Genomic DNA, 13,833 nt, shown 5'->3' with positions numbered 1-13,833 from the left:
AGGTTATCTCCTGCCCCAGGTGTATCACTGTTTAAACAGGTCCCGCCAATGGGGGTGACTGTGCCAAGAACAACCTGTGCTGTGGGCTGGGGGCATGCAGGGGTGAGGCTTCAAGTGCAACCACAAGCGTGGGAGAGAGGGTCTCTGTGGGGCTGTGGCAGAGCCTCCTTACTGGTGGCCATGCCCTTCTCCAACAGCTTCTGGTCACAGGATCTCAAGAGCTCTCTGCCCATCCCTGGGCTCTGCTCCTTTCCACAGGGAACAACTCTTGCGGTGGCTTGCTTCAAGATTTGTCTGGCTCATTCCAGAGCCCTGGCTACCCCAATGCCTACCCCAATGATGCCCACTGCGTGTGGCACATCCAGCTGCCAGAGCAGAATCTCAGAGTGGAGCTCCAGTTCTTGGATGTCGAGTGAGTCTGGTGGTGAGGCAGCTGTGGACTGGGCAGGGTGTCCAGTGCTGGATGCGGGGTCAGGGGAAGCTTCTTCCCCATTGCGGGTCATTGGCCACCTCTGCCTGAGTGCCTGAGCCAGGCCAGGAATGGGGTTGGGATGCTGGAGCCCTGCGGCTCCTGCTGGTCCTTGTGCTCAGAGGTGGTACAGCCTGAGGTGCTGACAGACCCTCCTCTCCCTCTGCAGGCTGGAAGGCACTACCTGTCAGTATGACGCTATCGAGGTCTATGACGGTGGGTTCACAGATAGCCCGCTCCTCGGCTCCGTTTGCAGTAACAACCATAGCGTCTTCACTTCCTCTGGTTCCCAGCTGACCGTCCTGTTTCGCAGTGACTTCAGTGTCACCCGAAGAGGTTTTGAGGCCTCCTACAGCTCGTTTCCTGCATCCAATAGCACACCAGGTACGACCTCATCTGTCCTTCACACTTTGATGCGGCAGAAGTAGAAACTCTTACTGAAGGGCCTTCTGAGGGTTTCAGGCCCCTCTGAGCATCCAGACCCTCTGGCCCCACAGATAAGTGTTTTGTCCTGGGGTCATCGTTTTGGACAGGACTGCCCCCACATTGCTGGCAGAAGGAGGTTTCTTTGCCGAATGGCAGGGACAGGGCTTTCCACACCTCAGCCGGTGCTACACTCATTTTGCTTCAGTCGCAGAGGCCAGTATTCCCGGTCAGTGTTACTACTTGTCTTTCCAAGCAAAAGACGCAAATGAGTTCACATGCATTGCCATGAACTTCTTTTTGGAGCTGAGAAGATCTGGATGAGCGATGCAGCTGCTGCTTTCTGCCCGCAGCCCCTAGGAGCTCCAGCTCCATTTCCCCTTGTTGTTGAGATGAAATAGGGCCTGGAGGGACTGAATGATCCATTGATCTCCTGCCCAACCTCTCAAGATCATACATTTAAGAATAGTTGAACTTGAAAGGGACCTCTGTAGTCCACGTGGCCTTAGCCCCTGCCTAAAACAGGGTCACCTTCAGCTGACTGCCCAAGGCCATGTCCAGATGTCGTTTGGCTCTCTGCAAGGATGGAGACTCCAAAACCTCTGTGGTGAACCTGTGCCCCTGCTCAGTCACCCTCACAGTTAACAAGGGATTCTGGACATTTCAAGGGAACCTCCTGTGTTTCACTTTCCACACAAAACCACTTGCCCCATTGCTGGGCACCACTGGAACGTGACTGGCTTTTGGAGAGGGTTGACTCCCAGCAGATTGCTCCTCTTAGGACAAATGCTGCTCATTCACCTGCTGATTTCTCCTTGCAGCACCAGGGAGCTCCAGCTCCACTCCTCCTGTGTTCTTGACTATGATAATGTCCGTAGTGATTAAAAGGTCAGGTTATCTCCTGCCCCAGGTGTATCACTGTTTAAACAGGTCCCGCCAATGGGGGTGACTGTGCCAAGAACAACCTGTGCTGTGGGCTGGGGGCATGCAGGGGTGAGGCTTCAAGTGCAACCACAAGCGTGGGAGAGAGGGTCTCTGTGGGGCTGTGGCAGAGCCTCCTTACTGGTGGCCATGCCCTTCTCCAACAGCTTCTGGTCACAGGATCTCAAGAGCTCTCTGCCCATCCCTGGGCTCTGCTCCTTTCCACAGGGAACAACTCTTGCGGTGGCTTGCTTCAAGATTTGTCTGGCTCATTCCAGAGCCCTGGCTACCCCAATGCCTACCCCAATGATGCCCACTGCGTGTGGCACATCCAGCTGCCAGAGCAGAATCTCAGAGTGGAGCTCCAGTTCTTGGATGTCGAGTGAGTCTGGTGGTGAGGCAGCTGTGGACTGGGCAGGGTGTCCAGTGCTGGATGCGGGGTCAGGGGAAGCTTCTTCCCCATTACGGATCATTGGCCACCTCTGCCTGAGTGCCTGAGCCAGGCCAGGAATGGGGTTGGGATGCTGGAGCCCTGCAGCTCCTGCTGGTCCTTGTGCTCAGAGGTGGTACAGCCTGAGGTGCTGACAGACCCTCCTCTCCCTCTGCAGGCTGGAAGGCACTACCTGTCAGTATGACGCTATCGAGGTCTATGACGGTGGGTTCACAGATAGCCCGCTCCTCGGCTCCGTTTGCAGTAACAACCATAGCGTCTTCACTTCCTCTGGTTCCCAGCTGACCGTCCTGTTTCGCAGTGACTTCAGTGTCACCCGAAGAGGTTTTGAGGCCTCCTACAGCTCGTTTCCTGCATCCAATAGCACACCAGGTACGACCTCATCTGTCCTTCACACTTTGATGCGGCAGAAGTAGAAACTCTTACTGAAGGGCCTTCTGAGGGTTTCAGGCCCCTCTGAGCATCCAGACCCTCTGGCCCCACAGATAAGTGTTTTGTCCTGGGGTCATCGTTTTGGACAGGACTGCCCCCACATTGCTGGCAGAAGGAGGTTTCTTTGCCGAATGGCAGGGACAGGGCTTTCCACACCTCAGCCGGTGCTACACTCATTTTGCTTCAGTCGCAGAGGCCAGTATTCCCGGTCAGTGTTACTACTTGTCTTTCCAAGCAAAAGACGCAAATGAGTTCACATGCATTGCCATGAACTTCTTTTTGGAGCTGAGAAGATCTGGATGAGCGATGCAGCTGCTGCTTTCTGCCCGCAGCCCCTAGGAGCTCCAGCTCCATTTCCCCTTGTTGTTGAGATGAAATAGGGCCTGGAGGGACTGAATGATCCATTGATCTCCTGCCCAACCTCTCAAGATCATACATTTAAGAATAGTTGAACTTGAAAGGGACCTCTGTAGTCCACGTGGCCTTAGCCCCTGCCTAAAACAGGGTCACCTTCAGCTGACTGCCCAAGGCCATGTCCAGATGTCGTTTGGCTCTCTGCAAGGATGGAGACTCCAAAACCTCTGTGGTGAACCTGTGCCCCTGCTCAGTCACCCTCACAGTTAACAAGGGATTCTGGACATTTCAAGGGAACCTCCTGTGTTTCACTTTCCACACAAAACCACTTGCCCCATTGCTGGGCACCACTGGAACGTGACTGGCTTTTGGAGAGGGTTGACTCCCAGCAGATTGCTCCTCTTAGGACAAATGCTGCTCATTCACCTGCTGATTTCTCCTTGCAGCACCAGGGAGCTCCAGCTCCACTCCTCCTGTGTTCTTGACTATGATAATGTCCGTAGTGATTAAAAGGTCAGGTTATCTCCTGCCCCAGGTGTATCACTGTTTAAACAGGTCCCGCCAATGGGGGTGACTGTGCCAAGAACAACCTGTGCTGTGGGCTGGGGGCATGCAGGGGTGAGGCTTCAAGTGCAACCACAAGCGTGGGAGAGAGGGTCTCTGTGGGGCTGTGGCAGAGCCTCCTTACTGGTGGCCATGCCCTTCTCCAACAGCTTCTGGTCACAGGATCTCAAGAGCTCTCTGCCCATCCCTGGGCTCTGCTCCTTTCCACAGGGAACAACTCTTGCGGTGGCTTGCTTCAAGATTTGTCTGGCTCATTCCAGAGCCCTGGCTACCCCAATGCCTACCCCAATGATGCCCACTGCGTGTGGCACATCCAGCTGCCAGAGCAGAATCTCAGAGTGGAGCTCCAGTTCTTGGATGTCGAGTGAGTCTGGTGGTGAGGCAGCTGTGGACTGGGCAGGGTGTCCAGTGCTGGATGCGGGGTCAGGGGAAGCTTCTTCCCCATTGCGGGTCATTGGCCACCTCTGCCTGAGTGCCTGAGCCAGGCCAGGAATGGGGTTGGGATGCTGGAGCCCTGCGGCTCCTGCTGGTCCTTGTGCTCAGAGGTGGTACAGCCTGAGGTGCTGACAGACCCTCCTCTCCCTCTGCAGGCTGGAAGGCACTACCTGTCAGTATGACGCTATCGAGGTCTATGACGGTGGGTTCACAGATAGCCCGCTCCTCGGCTCCGTTTGCAGTAACAACCATAGCGTCTTCACTTCCTCTGGTTCCCAGCTGACCGTCCTGTTTCGCAGTGACTTCAGTGTCACCCGAAGAGGTTTTGAGGCCTCCTACAGCTCGTTTCCTGCATCCAATAGCACACCAGGTACGACCTCATCTGTCCTTCACACTTTGATGCGGCAGAAGTAGAAACTCTTACTGAAGGGCCTTCTGAGGGTTTCAGGCCCCTCTGAGCATCCAGACCCTCTGGCCCCACAGATAAGTGTTTTGTCCTGGGGTCATCGTTTTGGACAGGACTGCCCCCACATTGCTGGCAGAAGGAGGTTTCTTTGCCGAATGGCAGGGACAGGGCTTTCCACACCTCAGCCGGTGCTACACTCATTTTGCTTCAGTCGCAGAGGCCAGTATTCCCGGTCAGTGTTACTACTTGTCTTTCCAAGCAAAAGACGCAAATGAGTTCACATGCATTGCCATGAACTTCTTTTTGGAGCTGAGAAGATCTGGATGAGCGATGCAGCTGCTGCTTTCTGCCCGCAGCCCCTAGGAGCTCCAGCTCCATTTCCCCTTGTTGTTGAGATGAAATAGGGCCTGGAGGGACTGAATGATCCATTGATCTCCTGCCCAACCTCTCAAGATCATACATTTAAGAATAGTTGAACTTGAAAGGGACCTCTGTAGTCCACGTGGCCTTAGCCCCTGCCTAAAACAGGGTCACCTTCAGCTGACTGCCCAAGGCCATGTCCAGATGTCGTTTGGCTCTCTGCAAGGATGGAGACTCCAAAACCTCTGTGGTGAACCTGTGCCCCTGCTCAGTCACCCTCACAGTTAACAAGGGATTCTGGACATTTCAAGGGAACCTCCTGTGTTTCACTTTCCACACAAAACCACTTGCCCCATTGCTGGGCACCACTGGAACGTGACTGGCTTTTGGAGAGGGTTGACTCCCAGCAGATTGCTCCTCTTAGGACAAATGCTGCTCATTCACCTGCTGATTTCTCCTTGCAGCACCAGGGAGCTCCAGCTCCACTCCTCCTGTGTTCTTGACTATGATAATGTCCGTAGTGATTAAAAGGTCAGGTTATCTCCTGCCCCAGGTGTATCACTGTTTAAACAGGTCCCGCCAATGGGGGTGACTGTGCCAAGAACAACCTGTGCTGTGGGCTGGGGGCATGCAGGGGTGAGGCTTCAAGTGCAACCACAAGCGTGGGAGAGAGGGTCTCTGTGGGGCTGTGGCAGAGCCTCCTTACTGGTGGCCATGCCCTTCTCCAACAGCTTCTGGTCACAGGATCTCAAGAGCTCTCTGCCCATCCCTGGGCTCTGCTCCTTTCCACAGGGAACAACTCTTGCGGTGGCTTGCTTCAAGATTTGTCTGGCTCATTCCAGAGCCCTGGCTACCCCAATGCCTACCCCAATGATGCCCACTGCGTGTGGCACATCCAGCTGCCAGAGCAGAATCTCAGAGTGGAGCTCCAGTTCTTGGATGTCGAGTGAGTCTGGTGGTGAGGCAGCTGTGGACTGGGCAGGGTGTCCAGTGCTGGATGCGGGGTCAGGGGAAGCTTCTTCCCCATTACGGATCATTGGCCACCTCTGCCTGAGTGCCTGAGCCAGGCCAGGAATGGGGTTGGGATGCTGGAGCCCTGCAGCTCCTGCTGGTCCTTGTGCTCAGAGGTGGTACAGCCTGAGGTGCTGACAGACCCTCCTCTCCCTCTGCAGGCTGGAAGGCACTACCTGTCAGTATGACGCTATCGAGGTCTATGACGGTGGGTTCACAGATAGCCCGCTCCTCGGCTCCGTTTGCAGTAACAACCATAGCGTCTTCACTTCCTCTGGTTCCCAGCTGACCGTCCTGTTTCGCAGTGACTTCAGTGTCACCCGAAGAGGTTTTGAGGCCTCCTACAGCTCGTTTCCTGCATCCAATAGCACACCAGGTACGACCTCATCTGTCCTTCACACTTTGATGCGGCAGAAGTAGAAACTCTTACTGAAGGGCCTTCTGAGGGTTTCAGGCCCCTCTGAGCATCCAGACCCTCTGGCCCCACAGACAAGTGTTTTGTCCTGGGGTCATCGTTTTGGACAGGACTGCCCCCACATTGCTGGCAGAAGGAGGTTTCTTTGCCGAATGGCAGGGACAGGGCTTTCCACACCTCAGCCGGTGCTACACTCATTTTGCTTCAGTCGCAGAGGCCAGTATTCCCGGTCAGTGTTACTACTTGACTGTCCAAGCAAAAGATGCAAATGAGTTCACATGCATTGCCATGAACTTCTTTTTGGAACTGAGAAGATCTGGATGAGCGATGCAGCTGCTGCTTTCTGCCCGCAGCCCCTCGGAGCTCCAGCTCCATTTCCCCTTGTTGCTGAGATGAGATAGGGCCTGGAGGGACTGAATGATCCATTGATCTCCTGCCCAACCTCTCAAGATTATACATTTAAGAATATAGTTGAACTTGAAAGGGACCTCTGTAGTCCACGTGGCCTTAGCTCCTGCCTAAAACAGGGTCACCTTCAGCTGACTGCCCAAGGCCATGTCCAGATGTCTTTTGGCTCTCTGCAAGGATGGAGACTCCAAAACCTCTGTGGTGAACCTGTGCCCCTGCTCAGTCACCCTCACAGTTAACAAGGGATTCTGGACATTCCGAGGGAACCTCCTGTGCTTCACTTTCCACACAAAACCACTTGCCCCATTGCTGGGCACCACTGGAAAGTGACTGGCTTTTGGAGAGGGTTGACTCCCAGCAGGTTGCTCCTCTTAGGACAAATGCTGCTCATTCACCTGCTGATTTCTCCTTGCAGCACCAGGGAGCTCTAGCTCCACTCCTCCTGTGTTCTTGACCACGATAATGTCCGTAGTGATTAAAAGGTCAGGTTATCTCCTGCCCCAGGTGTATCACTGTTTAAACAGGTCCCGCCAATGGGGGTGACTGTGCCAAGAACAACCTGTGCTGTGGGCTGGGGGCATGCAGGGATGAGGCTTCAAGTGCAACCACAAGCGTGGGAGAGAGGGTCTCTGTGGGGCTGTGGCAGAGCCTCCTTACTGGTGGCCATGCCCTTCTCCAACAGCTTCTGGTCACAGGATCTCAAGAGCTTTCTGCCTTTTCCTGGGCTCTGCTCCTTTCCACAGGGAACAACTCCTGCGGTGGCTTGCTTCAGAGTTTGTCCGGCTCATTCCAGAGCCCTGGCTACCCCAACGCCTACCCCAATGATGCACACTGTGTGTGGATCATCCAGCTGCCAGAGCAGAATCTCAGAGTGGAGCTCCAGTTCTTGGATGTCGAGTGAGTCTGGTGGTGAGGCAGCTGTGGACTGGGCAGGGTACTCAGTGCTGGATGCGGGGTCAGGGGAAGCTTCTTCCCCATTGCGGGTCATTGGCCACCTCTGCCTGAGTGCCTGAGCCAGGCCAGGAATGGGGTTGGGATGCTGGAGCCCTGCAGCTCCTGCTGGTCCTTGTGCTCAGAGGTGGTACAGCCTGAGGTGCTGACAGACCTTCCTCTCCCTCTGCAGGCTGGAAGGCACCACCTGCCAGTACGATGCCATCAAAGTCTACGATGGTGGATCCACAGACAGCCCACTCCTTGGCTCCGTTTGCAGTAATGACTATAGATTCTTCACTTCCTCTGGGTCCCAGCTGACTGTCCTGTTTCGCAGTGACTATAGCGTTGCTGGCAGAGGTTTCGATGCCTATTACACCTCATTACTGATTTCCAACAGTACCCCAGGTAAGATATTGTCTTTCCATGTTGTCATGGCACAAGCAGAAACTCTTCCTGAAGGTCCTCCTGAGGAGTCCTGGCACCCCCAGGCATCCAGACCCTTTGGTTTTATTGACAGGTGCTTTGTCCAGGGGTCATCATTTTGGTCGGGACTGCCCCCACACTTCTTCCAGAAGTTGGTTGGTTTGCCTGATGGCAGGGACAGGGCTTTCTCCATCCCCAACAGTGCTGCTGTGAAAGTATCATTGAGTTTTCTGATCTTTATTGCAGCCAGAGGTATTGCTTGTTCATGGCACCCTCTGTTATGCATCTGTAGAGGCTGGTCTTGCTTCTCAGGGTTACGATTTGCCTTCTCTAAAGAGGGCCAATGAGTTCACACACAGTATAGTGAAATTCTTTTTTGAACCTGAAGTGGCATTGAGGAATGAGGGCAGCTGCTGCTCTCTGTCTGCAGTGCCAAGGAGCTCCAGCTCGATTTCCCCTTTGTCAGTGAGCTCAGGTATTGTCTGGTGGAGTTGAGTGATTTGTTGATCTCCTGCCCTACCTCTGGATCATAGAGACAGAGGCTGGCTGAGCTTTGTAGGGACCTTTACAAGACATTTGGATGTAGCCCTGGGAAAAAAAGGTGCACCTAACTTTGGCTGCCCAAAACCATGTCCAGATGGCTCTTGGGTCTCTCCAAGGATGGAGAATCCTCACAGTGAAAAAGGGTTTCCTGATGTTCCAAGGGAACCTCCTGTGTTCCAATTTGTACCCAGGGCCACTTGTCCCATGTCTGGGCACCTCTGGAATTTGCCTGGCTTTTGGAGAGGGTCAATGTGAGCAGGTTGTTCCTCTTAGGCCAAATGCTACTCACTCACCTGCTGATTTCTCAGAGCAACACCATGGAGCTCCAGTTTGACTCACCCCATGTCATTGACCATGTTTAGATGCAGAGAGATTAAGAGGTCAGGTTATCTGTTGCCCCAGGTGTCCCACTGGACAGACAGGCCCCACCGATGGGGTAACTGTGTGTTCCAAGCACAACCTGTGCTGTGGAATGAGGTTTCAGCTGCAGCCACTTGTGTGGGAGGGAGGGTCTCTGCGGGGCTGTGGCAGAGCCTCCTTGCTCTTGGCCGTGCCCTTCTCCAACAGCTTCTGGCCACCAGATTTCAAGAGCTCTCTGCCTGTCCCTGGGCTCTTCTCTTTTCCACAGGGGACACCTCCTGTGGAGGCTTGCTTCAGGGTTTGTCTGGCTCATTTCAGAGCCCCGGCTACCCCAACAACTACCCCAATGATGCCCGATGCGTGTGGCGCATCCAGCTGCCAGACCCGGATCTCAGAGTGGAACTCCAGTTCTTGGGTGTCGAGTGAGTCTGATGGGGAGGCAGCTGTGGTGTGGGCAGGGTGCCCAGTGGCTCAGTGCCCTGTGGGCTCAGGGGCATTTTCATCCCCATCACGGGCCTTGGCCACCTCTGCCTGAGCACCAGGGCCAGGCCAGGAAATGGGTTGGATGCTGTAGCCCTGCAGCTCCCACCGATCCTCATGCCCAGAGGTGGCACAGCCTATGGTTCTGACAGACCCTCCTCTCCCTTCACAGGCTGGAAGGCACTAGCTGCATGTACGATGCCATCGAGGTCTACGATGGTGGGTCACCCAGCAGCCCACTCCTTGCATCTGTTTGCAGTAATGACGCTCGCGCCTTTTTTTCATCTGGGCCACAGCTGACCATCCTGTTTCGCACTGATAGCAGCATTACTGCAAGAGGTTTTGAGGCCTCCTACAGCTCATTTCCAGCTTCTGAGAACAACCCTGGTAAGACCTGCAATCCTTTAGCCTTTTCCATGGCAGAAGCACCATCTCTTCCTGAAGGACCTTCTGATGGCTCCTGGCACTTCTGGCATGCAGACCTTTTGGTCTCACTGACAGGTGTTTTGACTTAGTGTCATAATTTCTGACAGGACTGCCCCCAGACTACTGGCAGAAGGAGGTTTCTTTGCCTGACAGCAGGGACAGGCTTTCAGTACCCTGACCAATGCTACACCCTCTGTGCTGCAGCTGCGGAGGCCAGTGTTCCCCCTCATAGTTACTCATTGTTTCCTCAAATGTAAGATGGGCAGTGTGGTCACACTCAGTGCAGTGAACTCCTTTTTGCAGCTGAGAAATCATTGAGGATTGAATTATTCTGCTGCTCTCTGCCTGAAGCTCCAGCTCCATTTCCCCCCTGTCAACGTCCACCGGTTGAGCCAGGATATGTTGAGGGGTCTGATCTCCTGCCTCAGCTCAGGATCACAGAATCAGAGGATGGTTGAGGTTTTTCTCACTCAGTCCCACCAGATTAAAGTGCCAGCTATGAGTGCTGGGTTTATATGTCCTGGTGATCCCTCTGGGGAGGAGTGAATCCCACCAGGCCATTTATTGTAGGTAAACAATAAATGTGTTTGCTCACATGCTGCTCTTTCCTGGTACCTCAAGATTGACTGCCCCATACCACTGACCACAGCTAGGAGTGGAGGGGCTTGAGGGGCCTTATTAGCTCCTGCCTGTGTTGAAGATCACAGATTTACAGGATGGCTGAGGTTGGAAGGGACCTCTGTAAGCCCCTGGTTAAAGCAGTGTCACCTAGAACTGGCCGCACAAGACCATGTCCAGCTGGCTTTTGGTTCTCTCCAAGGATGGAGAACCCACCACCTCTGTGGGCAACCTGTGCTCAGTCACCCTCACAGTGAAAAAGGGTTTCTTGATGTTTCAAGGAAACCTCCTGGGTTTCAGTTTGTGGCCAGCACCACTTGTCCCATCTCTGGACACCACTGGAAAGAGCCTGGCTTTTGGAGAGGGTTGACTCCCAGCAGGTTGTTCTCCTTAGGCCAAATGCTGCTCCCTCACCTGCTGATTTCTCCCTGCAGCACCAGGGATCTCCAGTTTGACTCCCCATGTGTCCTTCACAACATTTAGGTCCATAGTGATTAAGGGGTCAAGTTATGTGTTGCCCCAAATGTCCCACTGGAAGGACAGGTCCCACTGATGGGGGTCACTGTCTCTGCTGAGCACAACCTGTGTTGTCGGCTGGGGGAATGCAGGGATGAGGCTTCAGGTGCAGCCACATGCGTGGGAGGGAGGGAGGGTCTCTGTGGGGCTGTGGCAGAGCCTCCTTGCTGGTGGCCATTCTCTGAGAACTTCTGGCCACAGAATTTCAAGAGCTGTCTGCCCATACCTGGGCTCTGCTTCTTTCCACAGGGGCAGGCTTCTGCGGTGGCTTGCTTCAGGGTTTGTCTGGCTCATTCCAGAGCCCCGGCTACCCCAACGCCTACCCCAACAACGCCCGCTGTGAGTGGACCATCCAGCTGCCAGAGCCCAATCTCAGAGTGGAGCTCCAGTTCTTGGATGTTGAGTGAGTCTGGCAGGGTGGCAGCTGTGGTGTGGGCAGAGTGCCCAGTGCGGGCTGTGGGTTCAGGAAAGGGTTCATCCCCATCTTGGGGTCTTAGCCGCCTCTGTCTGAGCACCAGGACAGGAAAGGGGTTGGGTTGCAAGAGACCTGCAGCTCCTGCTGGTCCTTGTGCTCAGAGATGGCACAGCCTGCGGTGTTGACAGACCCTCCTCTCCCTCTGCAGGCTGGAAGGCACCACCTGTCAGTTTGATGCCATTGAGGTCTATGACGGTGGGTCCACAGACAGCCCGCTCCTCGGCTCCGTTTGCAGTAACAACCATAGTGTCTTCAATTCATCTGGGTCCCAGCTGACCGTCCTGTTTCACACTGACCTCAGTATCACCAGGAGAGGTTTTGAGGCCTCCTACCACTCATTTCCAGGTTCCAACAGCAACACAGGTAAGATCCCTGCTGTTCTTTAGTCTTCACTGTGGCAGAAGCACAAACTCTCCCTGAAGGGTCTCCTGAGGGTTCCTGGCACCCTCTGGGCATCCAGATGCCCTGCCCCCATTGAGAAGTATTTTGTCCTGAGGTCATAGTTTTGGATCTAATTGCCCCCACACTGCTGCCAGAAACAGTTTTTTTACCTGATGGCAGCGAAAGGGCTTTCTCCCTCCCTATCAGACCTGCCGTGGAACCATCATTGGATTTTCTGACCTTGATTATAGGCAGAGGAGTCGCTTGTACATGGCACCGTCTATGCTGCTGCTGCAGAGGCCAGTTATCTCCATCATGGTTACTACTTGTCTTCTGAAAAGACCGTTGATGTGTTCACACACATTTCAGCAAATTTATTTTTGCAGCTGAGAAGTCATGAATGAGCAAGTGCAGCTGCTGCTCTCTGCCTGTAGCACCAGGGAGCTCCAGGTCAATTTCCCCCTTGGCAATGAGCTCAGATAGGGCCTGGGGCGCCTGAGGGGCCTGATGATCTCTTGATTCAGCTCAGCATCACAGAATCACAGAATGATTGGTGTTTGTCTTGCTCAGTCCCATCAGGTTACAGTACCAACTGCAGGTCCTGGGTTTATGTGTCCCAGAGCTCCCTTTGTGGAAGGGTGACTTCCACCGGACTCTTTATCTCAGGGAAATACTGCTTCCTCACCTTCTGCTCTCTTCCTTCAGTGCCCAGTTGACTCCCCCCATGTAACTGAGCAAACCTAAGTGTGGAGAGTCTAAGGGGCCTTATTTGCTCCTGCACCTGTTCAGGATCACAGAATCAGAGGATGGTTGAGGTTGGAAGGAACATTTGGAGCCCATGTGGTCCTAGCCACTACCCAGGTTCCACTAGAAGTTGAGGAATGACCTGTGGTGGGGCAGTGTAGGGGAAAGCGACCTGGGAGTCCTGGTAGACAGCAGGATGACCATGAGCCAGCACTGGGCCCTTGTGGCCAAGAAGGCCAATGGCATTCTGGGGTGTATTAGAAGGGGTGTGGTTAGTAGGTCAAGAGAGGTTCTCCTTCCCCTCTACTCTGCCCTGGTGAAACCACACCTGGAATATTTTGTCCAGTTCTGGACCCCTCAGTTCAAGAAGGACAGGGAACTGCTGGAGAGAGTCCAGCACAGAGCCACGAAGATGATAAAGGGAGTGGAGCATCTCCCTTCTGAGAAAAGGCTGAGGAAGCTGAGTCTCTTTAGCTTGGAGAAGAGGAGACTGAAGGGTGACCTCATTAATCACAGTATCACAGTATCACAGTATGTTTTGATTGGAAGGGACCTCAAAAGATCATCTAGTCCAATCCCCGTGCTGGAGCAGGAACGCCCAGGTGAGGTCACACAGGAACATGTCCAGGCGGGTTTTGAATGTCTCCAGAGAAGGAGACTCCACAACCCCCTGGGCAGCCTGGGCCAGTGCTCTCACTGAGAAGAAGTTTTTTCTCAAATTTAAGCGGAACCTCTTGTGTTCCAGTTTGATCCCATTACCCCTTGTCCTATCATTGTTTGCCACCGAGAAGAGCCTGGCTCCATCCTCATGGCACTCACCCTTTATATATTTATAAACATTAATGAGGTCCCCCCTTAGTCTCCTCTTCTCCAAACTAAAGAGACCCAGCTCCCTCAGCCTTTCTTCATAAGGGAGGTGCTCCACTCCCTTAATCATCTTCCTTGCCCTACGCTGGACCCTCTCCAGCAGTTCCCTGTCCTTCTGGAACTGAGGGGCCCAGAACTGGACACAATATTCCAGATGTGGTCTCACCAGGGCGGAGTAGAGGGGAAGGAGAACCTCTCTCGATCTACTAACCACCCCCCTTGTAATACACCCCAGGATGCCATTGGCCTTCCTGGCCACAAGGGCACAGTGCTGGCTCATGGTCATCCTGTTGTCCACCAGGACCCCCAGGTCCCTTTCCCCTACACTGCTCTCTAACATGTAATTTCCCAACCTATACTGGAACCTGGGGTTGTTCCTGCCCAGATGCAGGACTCTACACTTTCCCTTGTTAAATTT

At 54.0% G+C, this 13,833-nt stretch overlaps 1 protein-coding gene across 3 annotated transcripts in view; it reads left to right on the top strand.

Moving 5' to 3' along the window:
• The window catches only part of LOC102092903 (cubilin), a 41,016-nt gene that overhangs the window by 21,744 nt on the left and 5,439 nt on the right, over positions 1-13,833 (top strand). For 2 of the 3 annotated variants that reach the window (XM_065066801.1, XM_065066800.1), the window contains 14 exons: positions 259-412; positions 639-853; positions 2,042-2,195; positions 2,422-2,636; positions 3,825-3,978; positions 4,205-4,419; positions 5,608-5,761; positions 5,988-6,202; positions 7,393-7,546; positions 7,773-7,987; positions 9,177-9,330; positions 9,561-9,775; positions 11,198-11,351; positions 11,572-11,786. In XM_065066801.1, the coding sequence (XP_064922873.1) occupies positions 259-412; positions 639-853; positions 2,042-2,195; positions 2,422-2,636; positions 3,825-3,978; positions 4,205-4,419; positions 5,608-5,761; positions 5,988-6,202; positions 7,393-7,546; positions 7,773-7,987; positions 9,177-9,330; positions 9,561-9,775; positions 11,198-11,351; positions 11,572-11,786 (2,583 nt within the window). The remainder of the gene's footprint in view (positions 1-258; positions 413-638; positions 854-2,041; positions 2,196-2,421; positions 2,637-3,824; positions 3,979-4,204; positions 4,420-5,607; positions 5,762-5,987; positions 6,203-7,392; positions 7,547-7,772; positions 7,988-9,176; positions 9,331-9,560; positions 9,776-11,197; positions 11,352-11,571; positions 11,787-13,833) is intronic. The other variant, XM_065066802.1, reaches the window with a different exon arrangement.

Source organism: Columba livia, chromosome 6 (assembly GCF_036013475.1).
Source record: "Columba livia isolate bColLiv1 breed racing homer chromosome 6, bColLiv1.pat.W.v2, whole genome shotgun sequence".
Taxonomy (NCBI): Eukaryota; Metazoa; Chordata; class Aves; order Columbiformes; family Columbidae; genus Columba; species Columba livia.
Note: the sequence above shows the minus strand (reverse complement) of the source record. Positions and strands in the feature narration are given on the sequence as shown.